Source organism: Peromyscus leucopus, chromosome 20 (genome assembly GCF_004664715.2).
Source record: "Peromyscus leucopus breed LL Stock chromosome 20, UCI_PerLeu_2.1, whole genome shotgun sequence".
In the NCBI taxonomy this organism is placed as follows: Eukaryota; Metazoa; Chordata; class Mammalia; order Rodentia; family Cricetidae; genus Peromyscus; species Peromyscus leucopus.
Window position 1 is genome coordinate 45,554,514 of NC_051080.1, and position 17,899 is coordinate 45,572,412.

Consider the following 17,899-nt stretch of genomic DNA (forward strand, 5'->3'; position numbering starts at 1 on the left):
CAATCACGCTCAGCATAAGAGCACAAATCCCTCCACTGAGCCACAAGTTTTAAAGCTTCTAAATAAAGAGCAGAAACTCAATTATAAGGGCAAGATAACAGATGGTGACTTCGTTGTCCCATGTAGCCATAATCCCAAGATATGACTTCTACTATGAAAGACCTAATAATTTATGAGAGAAGCATAATATAAATAAATAATCTTGAATGATCTTGTTAATGTTTGGAGTCTCCAACTATAAGAACTATTTAATCTCTGAGTAAATGTGTTTTTCCATATCAACATACGTTTGCTTTTATAAAAAAAACTTAAGGGCACGACAGTCTCTTTGAAGAGGCTATTTCCAGGAACAGAAACGTATTTGTGGTGTACTTTTTGGAACAAACACTGGAAGACCCCAAAGTAAGTTTTATTTTGTATTACCTCTTTTTTTTTTTTTTTTTTTTAAAAAAAAGAGGTATTTATTTATTATGTATACAGAAGAGGGCGCCAGATCTCATTACAGATGGTTGTGAGCCACTATGTAGGTGCTGGGAATTGAACTCAGGACCTCTGGAAGGGCAGTCAGTACTCTTAACCGCTGAGCCATCTCTCCAGCCCTTGTATTACCTCTTAAAAGATTTACTACTATAAATATCTATTGAACAGTCTCCCCTACATCCCAATTTAGAAATTTAAAATGAAAGGTTTTCAAGACAGAAGGGAGCAGAGTACCATGACTATTTCGGTCAAAGTCACTTCTCTGTTCAAAGTTATCACTCAGAGGAAAAAGAGCAGGTTTCTTCCCCACGGCAGAGCACACCAGTGAACATGCACTGGGATGACAGATGCTGGGGTGTTGTTCTCAAAGCCCAGATGGGAAGATGCAGTAAAAAGGGAGGAACTGCAAATAACCTGGAAATAAATGTGTTTGGGGCTTGGTAAGGAAAGTGCTCATTCCCGAAGTGGCAAACTAGTTTTTTTGTTTTTTTGCCAAGTTCATGTTATACATGCTCATCTAAAGGCATCCAGATTTTTTAAAACTTAACACTGCATAGGCCAAAGCAGACACATGGGGTATTCTCCAACTTCTAGCTTAGAGTACATTAGGAATAAATGAAGGAAATTGGGACCAAAGTCTCATCTTGAACTTGTAACTCCCAACTTTGTTGTTGTGATGTAGTCAATTCAATATTAAATGAGGGGGTCATTCCTTGTCATTTTTTAAAAATTGTCCTTAACCTTTTTCTTCATTAGGTCTTGGGAACACTTTTTAGTATATTGCCCAGCTCCTCATACAGATTCTTAAAAAATAAAAAAACAAAAACAAAAAGAAAATTATTCTTCAAGATGCTGTACACAATTCATGGAGATTCACCTGGATCCTCAGTGGCTGAGGACAATACTGAGGAGGTACCACCTTGGCTGCTAAGATTCAGAGTTTTGACATTTCTTCCTTCATACAGGCTTGCCTGGAGTCATCGTGTTTTCTGACAATATGGAAGAATTCAAGGATGGTGTAATTTCCTCTTTGTAAGCACGTTATATCCATGCTACAGAAGCCTTAGAATCCAGTCATGTTCAAATATAACACTGTGATAAAAAAGTGAAGGTCATGTGTCTTCCAGATTAACAATCGCTAGAGTATATACACCTGCAATCAGATGCATCAATCAAGCTTTCCACTAAATCTGCCCTTTGTACTCAGGAACTATCGAGTCACACAACAAAACTTGAGTCACACCATCACTGACGTCATTACAGTATTCCATTCAACAGTGAAACTGCATCAGTGCTGAGCTCACAGCCCAGGAATCCCAGCCTGCATACTCCTCAAGGGGCAGGCATCGCCTACACAATCCACTGTAGGATAGAGGAGGCTCACTTCAGTGAAGCAGTCTGTGACTTCCTACTGCCCGGCGTGGATAATAGCCTCCTGCTGTCATCTGGTCAACCGCAGCCCTCAGTTTGCACTGGTTAAGAGCACTGCAGTGGAATCTTCGGCAAATTCCTCAAAGGAGCTTACTCTGCCAATTTATTTCTGTGAGTGACGCATCGCCCACTCTTGAAGCTCCTTTTAGTCTTTGCCTTCAAAATAATCCTTATATGAAAAAAGATGGCAGTATTGGCATTGGACCAACCATATCAGAGTCCAAAGTGATTGGCACCTGTAATTTCTCTGAGAAAATGAAATACCTGAAATAATTCAGAGACTAATTTCTTGATGAAGAATTTAAGTTGCTTCCCATTTTAGAGTAAACACTTTGCTTAATGTAGTTCTAGATAAGTAAGCTGGTAGTAATTTTCCTTCTGTACAGTATACATGTTTCTGTACTATTTAAAATTATAATTTGGTCACAGAGTTAAGTCTCACTTTTAGATCTTTCTAAGCTCAGGAAAACTATCAGCTTGGTAGCTTTCCTAATGCCAATTGAAGAAAAAAACATTTTGAAAGGGAAAGATGAGTGTGTAGCAGAAAATAGGCCAATTGTGTTTGTGCTGAAATAGGCTTCTCCACCTACCTCGCCACTTACTACCCAGGGAACAGTGCTTTCACACACCGTTTGTCAACAACCAGGAATCTTGACTCTCTCTTATCTAAAATAAACCTGCCCTTTCTCCTACAGAAAACTACTGAGTCTGTTTATCATCTAATCAAACACCTAGCAATTTTCATAGGTTATAAAGGATTATCCATCCAACAACTCAGAATACCTGAAAATTTAAAATCAAACATTCAAAATACACACCAGCCTTTTATTTCTTCCCAGATCATTAAGACATCTGAGGAATGGTCCTAAATAAGCAATATGAAAATTAAAAGATTGAGGGTTGGGTTTTGTTGTTGTTGTTGTTGCTGCTGTTGTTGTTTTGGTCAATGACTCTACTGTGTTCCTTGTTCTTCATCTAAAGAAAACAACTACCTAAGAAGAATAAAAAGTTCAGAACACATTCAAAAGATGATGAAGTCGGAGCTGTTTTAAAATCATCTCATTTATCAATTGTCAGAGATCCTAGTGTTTAGACTCTAATTAGTTATCAGACATTTCCCCAGTGTTATTGGAAGAAGCCAAAAACAAACAAAAGAGGACCCACCAATTCATGCACAAGACAGTAAGAGATACACTGCTTTCTGTACTTGGGACCTTTTTCTTCCAATTAAACTTCCCTTGTAAAAATTGTATTACCTTCGACTACTTGATGATCCAGCCCGATTACCTGGGCCATTACTTGAAACAACTGATATTGCATTTGCAATGGCCTCTACAGCAGAAAGCCTTTCTGCAAATGTATTTCTTTCCGACCGCTCAGCCTCTGAAACATAAGAGGAAAAAATGATGATTTCAACTTTGAAAACAACTGATAGTATGGACTGGCCAGCAGACACTAACTCCTCCGTTTTAGTGCTTCAATTAATATAGCAGGTAACTATTCTCCACGACACAGATTGAACTATGACCTTTATTTCTTTATCCTGCCTCATTTCAACAACATATAAACTAAGTAGACATAAATTTACCTTTAACTATTAAGTAAAAAAATGAAATAAAATGACTCACTCATTAGTATATCCATCTTAGTTTATATGTATGGTATTTATAAACAAATCTCAGGAATTCTGATGAGATAAAAATGAAACTTGCAAATCACAATTCAAAATGCACTTACTGCAATAGCATCAGCAGAATTCAAAATAATTACAAAGTTGCACTTAAGTTCTTCATCATTTAGGCAATTAAAAACGCCATGGCCAAAATAAAAAGCCACCTTACTTTTCAGAAACATGTAACAACCCAGTAACATGGTTTTTTGTTTTTTTTTTTTTCTACATTCCAAACAACAGGACAAACATTTCTGGTGGCTGAGAACACCACATTCCGATGTATAAATTCATATCGGGGAGGGAAGGGGTGGTTGGAGAGACAGACAGCGCAGCAGGTAGGAGTACTTGCTGCTCTCACAGCGACCCAAGTTCCCCAGCTCCATTCACCTGTAACCCCATCTCTTGGAGATCCAACATTTCCCCCTCCCCAGCACTGACACGCATGTACGCAGGTGAACATACGTACATGTAAATTAAAAACGAATTATTTTAGGTAGCGGAGAGATGTCCCAGCAATTAAAAACACTCACTGCTCTTCCAGAGGACCAGAGTCCAGTTCCCAGCACCGTGACTCACAGCTGCCTGTAAGTCCAGCTCCAAGGGATGCAATGCCTCTGGTCTTCTCAGGCACGTGTACCCAACCCATGTGCACATATCCACAGACACAGACATGTACACTGAATTAAAAACGTTCTTTAAAACAGTCATTTGTACTTATAAAATTCGTTAGTTCATTTACTGTCAACATGCTCAGCTTTATTATTCACAGAATTAAAGACAATAAAGACACACAGATCAAACTTACTGTTGGCTTCCGTATCTAACCCTTAGAATTATTTTTACCACCTGACAAAGTCAGACCTTCCAAGATTATATAAAATAATGTAAAAAGCACATATGTTCTCTACAGGAATTTGTCAATTTCTCTTCTTAAAGTTCTTTCCAAGGCCTTGTTTTGGTTCTGAGTCTTACCCTCTTCTTCCTTAGTTTCCTTATTGCTAGTTGGAAAGCAAACTGATACACAAGCATGCAGAATGTTCCGATTCCCATCACATCTGTGGCTGATGAAGGTCTGCAGCATCTGTAGGTTCTGCTCTAAAACAACTGCTTGTTCAAGATTCATGAGATACTGTCGGCAGGCCTCATAGTCACAACGAAGAATATGCTGCATTAAGGTTTGTTTCTGTACTCAGGCAAAAGAGGGGGGAAAAAAAACTTCAATGAAATGAATAGCAAACATGTCCAACATTATAGACATCAAAAATGCCTCATGGCCACTATAATGTAATCAAATCTTCAAATACGTAGAAATTGATTGCAAATGGCCTGGCAAAAGTGGCTGAATTCATCTGTATTCTAGAAGGATAGTGTGTACGTGACAACTAAAAAGAGTAGAAACTTTCTGTGAAACATGCTTAAGTAAATGTTTTCAATTTTCAAAACTACCTCAACTTTGCGGCTAATGGGAAACCAGTCATACAGCTAGAACTGAATGGGATTGCCTGGGGTATGATAAACTCACCATGTTTAGTGACACCCTGGTATTTACTCAAGCTCTCAAATTACAACCCTGGCAATATTGTCCCCCAATTAAACAAAGGATGTACATTTTATTCCAACTTACTTCTTCTCACCTCATGGTTGTAAGTTACACTTCGGGCCCAGGAGAAGGCTCAGTAGATCAAAAGCACTTGCCACCAGGTCTGACCACCTGAGCTCAATCAATCCCCAAGGCCCACATGGTGAAAAGACCCAACTCCTATAAGCTGTCCTCTGACTTCCACATGTACCTCCCAGTACCCCGCCCCAATCATGTACATACACAATAATAAAGCTGTATATTTATGGTGTGCTACATGGAACACAAAACTTTGAACTCTTTAGGAATTGTGATAGGGTGTAATTTCCAAAACAGAAAATAGATCTAACTATCAAAGACATAACAGTGCTCCAACGTGTGCACAGAAAATATCATTAGCTGTCTCATAGCACAAAAAAGTACTTCGGGGGTAGAGAATTTGGCTCAGCAGGTAAAAGCACATGATGCTCTTGCAGAGAACCCAGATTCAGTTCCCAGTACCCACAGCCCTCTGCAATTCCAGTTCCAGGGGATCTGACATTCTGCTCTGGCCTCCTCAGGCACCAGGAATCCACACGCCGCACAAACATGCCTGCAAACACTCGTATACATATATAAACAAATCTTTTAAACAAACAAACACAAAAACAGTACAAAGTAAAAAACTAAGGAGAGGGAACATTGAATAGAATAGAAAGCACTTGTCTTATCTTCAAAAGCAAGCTCATTATTGTGACTTTTACTAGAAACAAGCAGATATCTATGGGAATACAGAGGGTCAAGGACAAGGACAATCTGCCAGGAAACGACCTCAATAAAGTCTTCCTCCCCAACTTTATGGGAAAGAAGAAGGGCCACTGTCCACATGAGAACGTAAATCTTAAAAGTACTTGGGACAGGTGAGAAAGGCTGCTTTCACTGTGGAATTAACTACCACTCAGGGCGAACTTCTGCCACAATGCTCACAAGTGTCTCCAAAACCCAAAGCACAGCACTTGAGCAACACACACTTTTTCATTTTGTTAATACACTGCTATGACACACAGTGAACTAGTCACTTGGTTGGCATCAGCAACTCTACAGGGGTTTTCATCATCGACCTGCTAGACCTAACGTGGCCTCACACTATCAGCACCATGCTCAGCTATGCTGCCCTACAGCAAAGGCACAGGAAATTAAAAACAAAAAACAAATAAATCTGTAGCTCTGCTCACGCCACATTCAAATCACTGCATTTTGTTCTATCTCTTAGTTGTCTGGCTTAGGTTTTTCTTTTTCATTCTCCATTGTCCACATGGATGTGTGACAGACGCCCCTCAAGGTCACATGTCTAACTCTGACTTCCTAAATGTCTTTAGATGCTCCTCCATGAATAGCAGCTTCTTTTCGGAACCCTCTGGGCTGTGACAGCTCGGCAGTCCAAGTGCTTTGTCCTGGAATCCTGACAACTCTAGCTCCACCTCTAGATCCCAAGTGAGAAGAGAGCCAACGCCACAAAGCTTTGAGTGCCGACACCCAAATGCGCTCCATGGCGTACACAGACAGACACAAAAATAAACAAATAAATAATCTTGAATCAACAACAACAAAAAAGAAACAAGACCTTTTGCTTTCTTTCTGAATTTGATCTCTTGCATTTAGCCATCAGCAAATTTTGCTGATTCTACTTGCAAAATGAAATCTAAGATATATCCAGAACCTTATCACCTTTTAGCCACAATTCTGCCTTCTGGTCACCAAGCTGTCCAACACAGCCCCTTTAAACACCTCCTAACCCCATCTCTCCATGCCCCTTTGCCTAAATCCACCTCAGCTAAAACTGCAGAGTCCGGTGAAATCACCTCCACTTCTATAGCCGACAGCCATTTCACCGTAGCAATCAATCTCATCTCCACCTTTACTCCAGCTGTCCTCATCACCACCACAAAGACATCGCTCACAGCTCTCCCTTAACTGTTACTATCCAGAGATCACAAGCTTTTCAGTTTCTACTCCCTTCAGGTATATCAAATCTGTCCCTCTTTCCCATTTTCAAGAGTTCAAGTTTGCTTTGTATTTAATTGGACTATACACTAGCCTTTATCTGACTCTTTAAACATCTCTTTTCTGTCCATTCTTCCCTAAAACCCCAATAGTTTGTTACTAATCTTTGAAATAAAAATGCTGTTCACCACCTCAAAATTCTTCTATTGGTATTCAGTTCAGGAACCTCAGGCAAGGACACAAGCCACCCTGTGTCCCCCTCTCCAGGGTGACCACCTGCTACTCTACCCAATACAATCCTCACCTCTTGGCTAAATGTGTTTTTCTAGCATTAATGAGAGTCTTAAAGATGACGCCTGGTACCACAGACAGCAATCCCCTCTCTTGCCCCTCACAGATGCTACTTCCTCAAAAGTCTTCTATACAGTCAGTCTGATTTTTATCCCTGACCTCTGTCTATCCCAACAGCATATATGCCTTTATTTTTTAAACAAAATTATACCATAATCACTGACTTTTCTCGTCTCTGTTCTATTAATAAACTATTTGCTCTTATAGGGAAGGGACAAGAATTTTCAAGATATCAGTATTTCTTCTGAATTAAAATGCTGAGTCTATTTTCAAAAGTTAAATTACCTCTACAGCCATGATGATAATAGCAGCTTTCTTTTTAATTGTTGAATTAGCGGGAAGATTTATTAAAGAATGCACACCCATCCCAAGACTGCTAATTGGTGGAAGATCAAGCCAGTCAGGATCCCTGATTCCTCCCATGCAATCTTTGGCCATTGGGTAGATAGTACCATTTCCATCTCGAAGAATAATAGGAGATTCCTACAATGAATGAAAAATAATAATGCTTGATCCCAATCAAAAATAATTATACAAACCTACTGTGACTATGCTTGCCAAAATTCTAAGTACTTAGGAGGGTGAGCAGGAGTTCAAATTCAGCCTAAGGTAGAGATCCTTATCAACTCCCCCTCTCAAAAAAAGGAAGGGAAAAAAAGGGTGAGAGTAAATATTGACTTTACAATATGTGTATTTATTTTCAAATAAACTACTCTCATAACAGAATTTGCTCAATATTTTTAACTCTCTAATAGGCAAACCCTAAGTGGCACAAGATGCCAGTCTTGTATCTGCTCTTATAAAGTAAAATGGACTCTTACCTGTCCAGCAGTGAAAATAGCTACATTCCTCTCATTCTGACCAAGAAAAGCAGTGCTGCTTGTCGGGAAATTATTTTCTTGTTCGGCTTTTCCTGTAGCAAGATCAAAAATACAGTACCGTACCCAGTTTCCTGTCTTCAAAACAGCGTGCACACCTTTCAAAGACACATAAATGAAAAGAAAAATTGAAAAACCTTACACATTGGCATCTACTAAATGTTAACCTCTCCAACAACAGTTGTGAATAAATCAGGCACATTTAACCTATTATGCTACATGTCGGGGCAAGAACTGTCAAGTCACCAAACAACTTCATCCCGTCCCCAGATGCAGCAGATATACGGTGGAAAGACTTGAGCCCTCACCTTTGGAGTCCACATTCACTGCTAGGATTTCAGTCTTCTCTGGTATGCACAGCTTTTTGGGGGTCCTCTGAAAACAGTCAGGAACCTTCGGTGTGCCACCAGTTTTGACAACCTGCCAACAACAAAGGGACTTCTGCTCTCTCTTGTTGTGGGCCGCAGGAATATATCATAAGAACTCAGCTGGTTATGGCAAAGTCACTACCTGGAGAGATCACGGAATTCCTCCAGAGGAAGCCAAATCCCAAGGAGTTTTTGGTGTTACTTGGCTTGTTATATATCAGCTGTATTCTGTTATGAAAATCATGTGTGCCTTCATAGCTTTCCCAATTGACTTTTCCCTAAGAAGGACTAACAGTGTAGACAGAGCACTCTCTGGACATACACATTCCAGGTAATTTGGAGAACAGCCTCAGGGAAAGGCTTTCTCTGGAATCAGATATCTCCCTTGGCCACTTTCAAGGACTACAGGATACACCACCCAGGTGGACGCCCAACTGCCAAAGACTAACAATGATAACAGCCCACCTGAAAGTCTCCTGACTTAAATTCCACAAGGAGACACCACCCAGGGGGGGCGCCCAATTTCCAAGGACTAACAAGTGATAGCAGCCCACGTACAAGTCTCCTGACTTACAGTAAATTCACAAGAGGACGCCGCCTAGGCCAGGTGGACACTAAGTAATAGTTTTACACAATTTAGCTTAGGCCCTCCTTTCTTACAGCCTTACTAACTTTATAGACCTCTAACTACTTACCTAACCACTTCTAGGAATATTTAGATAACCCTCTGTGCTAACAGCTATGCTCAGCCAGAACTCCCAGTTCAAGCCTCCCTGTAATTATCATTATTGGTAGCATCTGGCCAGGTCCATCACCGGATGGAGGAAAGTACCTTATCAGAGATACCTTTGTACTCTCTAGAACAGACTTAAGTATCCAGGCTACCTGTTTGAGAAGGCCTGGCGGATGTGTCAATTAAGCCTATTTTTATCACCCCTCCATTTGACCCTGGAAGCCTGGCTTTGCACTGCTAAGGAAATACTGCTTGTAAGTGTATATATACCAGAACTCCCAGGGCAGGAGAGGACACAGAGGAGAGAAGAGAATGGAAGAACGAGATGGGTAAGAACTTGAGAGGAACGAGCTGGGATGGGGAAGAACTAGATTAAAGAGCTAAAAGAGAGGACTAGAGGAACGAGATGGAAGATGAGGAAGAGCCAGATGGGGAAGAACAAGATGAGGAAGAGCCAGATGAGAGAGAAGGAGACAGGAGAGGAGCTGATAGGGGAAAGAACTAGATAGATGAGAACCTAGAAGGGACAGAACTAGATGAAGGAATTAAGATAGAACATAGAGGGGATCGCAGACAAGTGTAGAGAGAAATCAAACAAGAAAGGAGCTAGACATGAGAACAGAACTGAAGCTGTGTATAAAGGATGTTATGCCAGAGGAATTAAAGCGAATGGATCAAAGAACTCTGAGTGCGTAGACTGATTTACCGACCCTAAAGATTCTCTGCTGGTTGATAGAGCCTTCCGCGGACCCTGGGAGGGGACTATCGAGGGGCTGGACCCCCATAGTCCTCGTTACTCTCTGTAACAAACTCAGTGAGTCCGTCCTCGCGGAGTGCACTGAGAAGCCCTGCACAGATACCTGCAGTTCATCAATTCTAAGGAGTCTGCAGTCCTGCAGGAGCGAAGAAGGGTCAGCATCCGGGCCAGAGCTGTTCGGACAGTTGGTGTTACTGGATGTTCCTGGAAACTTTACAGCAACATAGGCACCGTCCACCTTCAGCACCTGAAACAAGAGGCAGATACAATGGGGAAACATTAAAAACAGTTCCCATGAAATTAACATGCAAATTCTGCTTTCCAAACTGACTTACTGCTAAATACTAAAGACACTTCAGTCCTTAGAAGTACATATCCTCAATGAGCACTACGTTGTTACATTAACCTGAGCCTGCTGGCACATCCACATTCAAGACTAAAAGAGCCACTGCTGACCATGATCACGAGCGCAAGCATCTCCTGACCAGACCTCTCAGCTTCCTTCTCTATGGCTCTCAGCAGCATACGTGATAGAACATTCTTTGTTTCATTTGTCATGTATCCTAGGCTGGTCTTCACTATGCAGCTAAGTGGGACCTTGACTAATTTCTGGATCCTTCTGCCTCTACCTCCCAAGGAATGAGATTACAGATACACCCGGCCTAGCCCTTTTTTGCATCCATGTAGGTCAGCAGCCCAGAAAATTGCAAAGCTCTTCAAATGGGATTAGCATGAATGAAGACATGGCATATTATTATTGTTGTTTTATTTAATAAGTTTAAATTTCCAGATAGGTAACTTGTGGCCATACTGCTGTCAAACTGGGGGTGGGGTCATATGCAGACAGACAAGTCAGGACATTTGAATCTCAACTCTTCTACTTAATACTTACGAGTTTACACCAGTGTGAACTCAAGTGACACGAAGTTAATGACAAAACCTTCCTAAGACAAGCCTGTAGAAAGTGTCCATGTTGGTTATCATCCATTTCCATCATGTACAGATGAAAAACCAAAGGTCATCCCATTTTAGAAAACTACCAAAAAGCAATTAAAAAAACCTCCTCACTTCGCAGATTTTCTCTACTTGTAGGAATATTTAAAATATAGACCAAGGACAAAAGGATCAATTAATAGCATTCAAGCAAATGGCTTCTATTTACTTGGCTTCTTAGAAGGAAAATCTTCAGGGGGAAAAGAGGAGAAAACACAAAGTGGTTCATACAGAGCAATGCTTAATGTTACAAGTTATCTCCGTCTGCAGTCTCACAGCTCCAGTAATGACTGTATCCAAAGCAGTTTATCGGGGCAGCAGAAATGGCTTAGCAGCCAAGAACATGCTTCATAATCATAAGGACCAGTGCATATGTAACACAGTAAGCATCCTGCAAGGGCCTGGAACTCTAGTTCCAAGGAATTCAGCACACACACACACACACTTGTACACACTCATATGAGTACACACACACCTCACAAATAATCTTATTTAAAAAAATAGTAATGTATCTCTCTTCAACTTTTTTGTACATGTAAAATTATCCCAAATTAACCTAAAAACAAAACATCACCCTCCAATGCTCAAGGCATATGTGATGGCTATTCTTGGTGGTCAAAACTTGACTGCATCTGGAGTTAACTGAAACTCAAGGGGCTGGGTACACGTGTGAGGAATTTTTTCTTAATTAAATCACTTTAAGTGGGAAGACGAACTTTTTTTTTTTTTTTTTTTTGTTTTTCGAGACAGGGTTTCTCTGTGTAGCTTTGCGCCTTTTCCTGGAACTCACTTGGTAGTCCAGGCTGGCCTCGAACTCACAGAAATCCACCTGGCTCTGCCTCCCGAGTGCTGGGATTAAAGGCGTGCGCCACCACCGCCCGGCATGGAAGACCAACTTTTAATCTGGATCTTGGAACTGAGAAGCTGCCCCTGTAATCCAGACCTTTTGAGGGAGGAAAAGCCACCTTTAATAAATATGAGCTACACCTTCTGCTAGCAGCCTACATAAAGGCTAGGGAAGAACAAAGCTCTCTCACTGGCAGGCTCTTTGCCTTCCCTGGCATTAGAGCCCACTTACTCACAGGAGTCCAGTGCAGACCTGCTAGGGAGCCAGCCTCATGGACTGAACAACTACTGAATTCTCGACCTTCTGTTGGTTGATAGCCATTGCTGGATTAGTTGGACCACAGGCTGTAAGCCATTATAATAAATCCTGTGTGTGTGTGTGTGTGTGTGTGTGTGTGTGTGTGTGTGTGTGTGTGTGTGTTCTGTTCCCCTAGAGAGCCTTGACTAATACAGCACAGCATCATCTCTTCACCGTCAGTGACACAAAATTGAGACTAAAGGAACCCTGGAAGGAGACAATCTAAAGGCTGCCTTGAAGAAAGGGGTCCAGACACAAACCATCGACACCCTCAGGTAACCAAAAGGAGGCAGTCAGTAACTAACTCTCATCTGTACTCAACGAACCTTGCCGACAGGTACATTCTTGACATCTTCAACAAAAACAACTTCCCGTAGAGACCACTGCTCTTCGTTCACCTTTTCCTCTTCCTTCGGGGCAGGAGTTGATCGACGTCGTTCTTAGACAACAACAAAACGTTAAGTACCAAAAAGAAAACAAAACAAAAATCTTTACAGAGTCCATCTAAGCACACCAGTAATGACGTTTGTACAGGAACGCAGAACCCCCCCTCTTCAAATAAAGAAGGGCTACAATTGGTTACTGCCTAACTATACTAACATCACTACAAACTGAGATGAGCCGAAATGTGGGCATGCCAACATTTAAAAAGGAGTATCTGCTATGTTCTTCTTAAAACCACCATATAACTTCAAAGTGTGACTTTCAAGGAGCTTAAAATCCAAGGCACAGTTCTAAGCCTAGCTTTAAAAATTCTATAAATCCTAAGCAAAAGTTGAAATAATGTCATAACCAATATACAAAATAATGAGTCTCAAAAAGACGTGGAACATAAAGTGGGTAGTGGGGCATCTCCTCTGACGACTACAAAGAATTCTACCTATTTTTAACTCTGACCGTCAAAAACAACTGAGACAATGAACTCTAAGTACTGTCTTCCCACTTCAACAGTCGCACAGCGATAACAACACAGCAAGGGAGCACACAGTACCCATACAAAGGGTTCTCAACGTTAGTGTGTTGACAAGTCAGACAACAGCACCTGTCTGCCGGGGCCGCACACTGCCCTGAGACTCACTGTAGGGCACTGGGGGCACCCTGCTGTCTGCCGGGGCCCGCGCAGTGCCCTGAGACTCACTGTAGGGCACTGGGGGCACCCTGCTGTCTGCTGGGGCCCGCACAGTGCCCTGAGACTCACTGTAGGGCATCGACGCGCTGCTGGCAATGGAGGAGGCGTCACTACAGGTGGAAGCCGGGGATGGCGGAGGACCCATTTCCGTCTTGACAGGCTCCTGCTTACTCTCGGGCCTAAAGTGAGAAAAGCACTCTCCTTATAACTAGGAATGAAACAGAACCTTTCAAACAATTTATTGAAACAAGTTTATAAGGGAGGGGAAAGTCTTATTCAATGACCATAGTCTTAAAATAAGTTCTAGGCCAAATCTCAATGTAATTAGGAGGCCTACCTACTTAAAAAAAAAAACAAAACATTAAAATTATAAATCTTAAGTATTAGTGCTGTAGCTAGAGTTTTCCTGCCTGGCCCACAATCAGGACAAATCTTTGTCACCCGCCAGTCCCACAGCCGCTCAGACCCAACCAAGTAAACACAGAGACTTATATTGCTTACAAACTGTATGGCCGTGGCAGGCTTCTTGCTAACTGTTCTTATAGCTTAAATTAATCCATTTCCACAAATCTATACCCTGCCACGTGGCTCGTGGCTTACCGGCATCTCCACATGCTGCTTGTCCTGGCGGTGGCTGGCAGTGACTCTCTCCACCTTCCTGTTCTTTCTTTTCTCTTCTCTGTTAGTCCCGCCTATACTTCCTGCCTAGCCACTGGCCAATCAGTGTTTTATTTATTGACCAATCAGAGCAACACATTTGCCATACAGAATATCCCACAGCCTAGTGCGATAGGTTTAATTTCTTAAAAGAGCATATTTTTAGCTTACTGACAAACCCCTGTGCTTCTGAGTTTCAGCATGCACTTGTAACATCAGAAAAAAAGATATCACAAGTTAATGAATTTATAATCATTATATCAGAATTTTGAACAGCTGTATATATGGTATAAGCACATCATTTTCCCAATGTACCAAAATTTAGCAAAAAGAAAACACTCCTCCACGTTATAATGATGGCAGCACATTGTTATCAGGGTAAAGGCTCCGTAACAAATTTACTGCATAGGAGAAAAGTGAATATTGGCCTAACAGTCAGGTGGACCATGTTAGAGCTATGTAACAACTGGAAAGAATACAAGCTAATAATGACTCACCCCACCCACCCCACCCACCCCAAAAAAGGCATCAAGAAAGAATCCTGCCGTGTCGTTCTGACCACCATCAAAAACTGTATGTAATTTAGGGCTGGCGGGTGGCTCAGCCGTTGAGAGTGCTTACTGCTCTTCTGGAGGACCTGGCTTGGCTTTCACACACGCAGCAAGCAAAGCACTCGTACAAATAATCAAATGTTTTAAAGAAGAAACTGTCACGTACAAAGAAAGCTCAGCAATTTCCCCATTTCTTTATGTGTGCCCATGCACACAGCAAAGAGTTGAGACATACAGAAGCCCCAGGACTCACTTTGTTTCAATGGTTTTGCTGGCTTTTTCCATACTTTTCAGACTCTCTGGAGACCGCAGTTGAAATCTACAGCTATCATTCATATTCCAAACTGACTCCATTAAGACACCAACTTTAGGAATCCCAGCACTGATTGAAAATGCCACTGCTCCAGCATGATAAAGAGGATTATTTCTTAAGCACACCTAGCAAACAAAAGAAATCACAAGCAGGATGATGTACAAACAATGACAATCAGTTCATATGTATGCAAAAGTGGGTGGGCTTCCTGTGTTTTCCAACACGAGCTGACACTCAACAAGAGCCTATCACTGTACCCTTCTCATCCAATCATCTGTTCCCACTTCTAATGAACAGTGACATCAGCATGTCTGCTAGCAACGCGTCATTAAAGCTCACACAGCCAGTGTCAGCCGTTCCACTGAAGGAAAAGTCAACAGAAAAGGCAGGAGAAACTGAAAACAGCACAACACTTCAAACTAAACTGTGAAGAAGAAACTATACTTTTCTTCCTTTCATGCCACTGTGAGCGATTTCTTCCTGAATTCTGATGTTCACAGGCTCTAATACATGTCTCTATGGATGTTTCCCTCGGAAGGGCCGTTCACCAGCCAGAAGACTCAGTGGGCACTGTAGTCTTTTCACTTTAAAAGGAGCAGGGTGTGGCAGCTCAGGCCTACAACCCCAGCACTCAGAAGGCTGAGGTAGAAGAAATGCCTCAGCAAAGCCAGAGTAAGATTCCTAAATAAATAAAAGAGTTTAAACAAGCTCAGGTGTCCATAACCTATACATTTCTCCATGTCAGCTAAAGGACAGGACAGATTACAGGACACTGGAGAACTAAGGCTATGCTCTACAGCTCTACATCGCCAGAGGCTTTGCGGCACTTGTGTGCTGAAAGCTGGCCCCCAAAGTGACACTGTCAAACAAACCACAGTGGTGGCTTAGTTCTCCCGGAGAACAAGTACACATCCTCAACTACAGTTGTAGACGCAAATAGTCTCAAAAGCAAACTTTCAGGAGAACTAATCTGGATACCATCTTCCACGGCAGGCCAAACCCGTCACTACGGGCTATGTTCCTACCACCCCCTTACACCTCTCTTCCCAACATTTACTAACTGGACCTACCGACAGTCATAGAAAAAACGTTTCAGGCCAGGCATGGTGGTGCGTCCTTTCAATCCTAGCACACAGGAGGAACAGGCAGGAGCATCTCCGAAGTTTAAGCCCAACACAGCTTATATATAGCAAATTGCAAGCCAAGCTCCAGGGCAGTCAGAGCTTCAAGGAGAAACCCCCATCTCAAAAAATATTAAAACTCCCCACAAACTTCCCTTAATAAACTCCAACTTTGCTTCACTTTAAAAAAATAAAACGTACCAGGCAGTGGTGGCACACACCTTTAATCCCAGCACTTGAGAGGCAAAGGCGGGTAGAACTATTTTGGTTCTTAGTATCTTCTCCTTCATTCAACTTGCTAGGCTCTGGCTGAGGCATTCAGAGATTATCCACTGACTAAAGACTGAAAGGAACATGGGCCTGCAGGAGACCCTCCCTACACTTTGAAAATCACTTTCTAATGCCCCATCATAGAGCCCTGAAGCACCAATCTGTAGAAATGCAAGGATGGGACACAACCTCTTCCTGACAATAGCCTACCCACAGAGCAGTCTTCCAACCTGCTCCACTCTCAGACTCCCCTGGGCTGTCAATCACTAGGACAACCTCAACCAACATTCCTGGAAGGGTCACTCCAGGCTCTTCACTGAAAAAGTACTACACAGTTCTTACAGCCAGGGTAATACAGGAACTCAGCTCTACAGGAAAACCACATACAGACAGACACGAGACTAGAATCCACAATGACTGCTGCAAGAAAAATGACATGGCTACGAGATATGGACACATGCTACTAGAACCCAGAATATTAAAGTAACACCAACTATAAAAATGCTTGTTAAGAGGAACTGCTCTTCAAAGGAGAGGGTGATTTCTTTAAGAGAAATGACGCCATTTACCTCTGTTGGCTTAATTCTAACCACTTACCTGAGTCCCAACAGTGATGTTTGGCATGGAGGAAATACCAGCACTGGATTTAGGCTTTTTATTTTTTGCTCTAGCTTTCTCTAACATTTTCTTCCTTTGACTAAAAGGGACAACACCCCTGAAAGGAAAACCACAGACTGGTCAAGAAAGCAGCAAAGCCCATTAAATAAATCTACAACTATTTTGCCATTCAAGCCTTGCTGGTACACTGCTTCTGCAAATGTCTCATCTCAGAATAGTATTCCTCTGCAACTACTTCCAGCTTCACCGTCTGCGTAACTTTATTAAGAAATAACTGGATCCAGTTTTACTAAAGCTTTAGGATTAAATTCTACAGAAAAAAGCCAGGCAGCAGTGGCGCACGCCTTTAATCCCAGCACTTGGGAGGCAGAGCCAGGCAGATCTCTATGAGTTCGAGGCCAGCCTGGGCTACAGAGTGAGATCCAGGACAGGGACCAAAACTACACAGAGAAACCCTGTCTCGAAAAACAAAACAAAACAACAACAAAACCTACAGAAAATAAAACCAATATTCTTTTACAAATAACTTTTTCTTACAAATAATTACTTTTGATGATCTAAATTTACTGGTATCCCCCTGAAAATACAACAAAGAATAAACTTTGAACCTTATTAACTATAAAGTTATATAATATAAATGAAGAAAAAATTCATGCAATGAAAATTTAAAATAACCTATGTCCCATAATTTGCAACTGTGTAAAAGCAAAGTACATGTGTACATACAGAAGAAAGGATTCAAACGACCTGAAAATACTAGCTGTAGCCGACTATACATAGTAGGAGTCTGTGGGATTTGTTCTGCTTTGTGCTCTCAGGCTGTCTAATAACATGGTTGCCAAGGGTACGTTGTTTGTATAAGTTTATTCTC

At 41.6% G+C, this 17,899-nt stretch overlaps 1 protein-coding gene across 4 annotated transcripts in view; it reads right to left on the minus strand.

Moving 5' to 3' along the window:
- Ubr5 (ubiquitin protein ligase E3 component n-recognin 5) overlaps nucleotides 1–17,899 on the minus strand; it is a 119,301-nt gene that overhangs the window by 40,132 nt on the left and 61,270 nt on the right. For all 4 annotated transcript variants that reach the window (XM_028857191.2, XM_028857193.2, XM_028857194.2 and 1 more), the window contains exons 13-22: nucleotides 17,008–17,125; nucleotides 14,960–15,144; nucleotides 13,568–13,677; nucleotides 12,696–12,808; nucleotides 10,336–10,479; nucleotides 8,683–8,794; nucleotides 8,318–8,472; nucleotides 7,782–7,979; nucleotides 4,556–4,766; nucleotides 3,168–3,294 (exon numbers count right to left, since the gene is read on the minus strand). In XM_028857191.2, coding sequence (XP_028713024.1) covers nucleotides 3,168–3,294; nucleotides 4,556–4,766; nucleotides 7,782–7,979; nucleotides 8,318–8,472; nucleotides 8,683–8,794; nucleotides 10,336–10,479; nucleotides 12,696–12,808; nucleotides 13,568–13,677; nucleotides 14,960–15,144; nucleotides 17,008–17,125 — 1,473 coding nt within the window. The remainder of the gene's footprint in view (nucleotides 1–3,167; nucleotides 3,295–4,555; nucleotides 4,767–7,781; nucleotides 7,980–8,317; nucleotides 8,473–8,682; nucleotides 8,795–10,335; nucleotides 10,480–12,695; nucleotides 12,809–13,567; nucleotides 13,678–14,959; nucleotides 15,145–17,007; nucleotides 17,126–17,899) is intronic.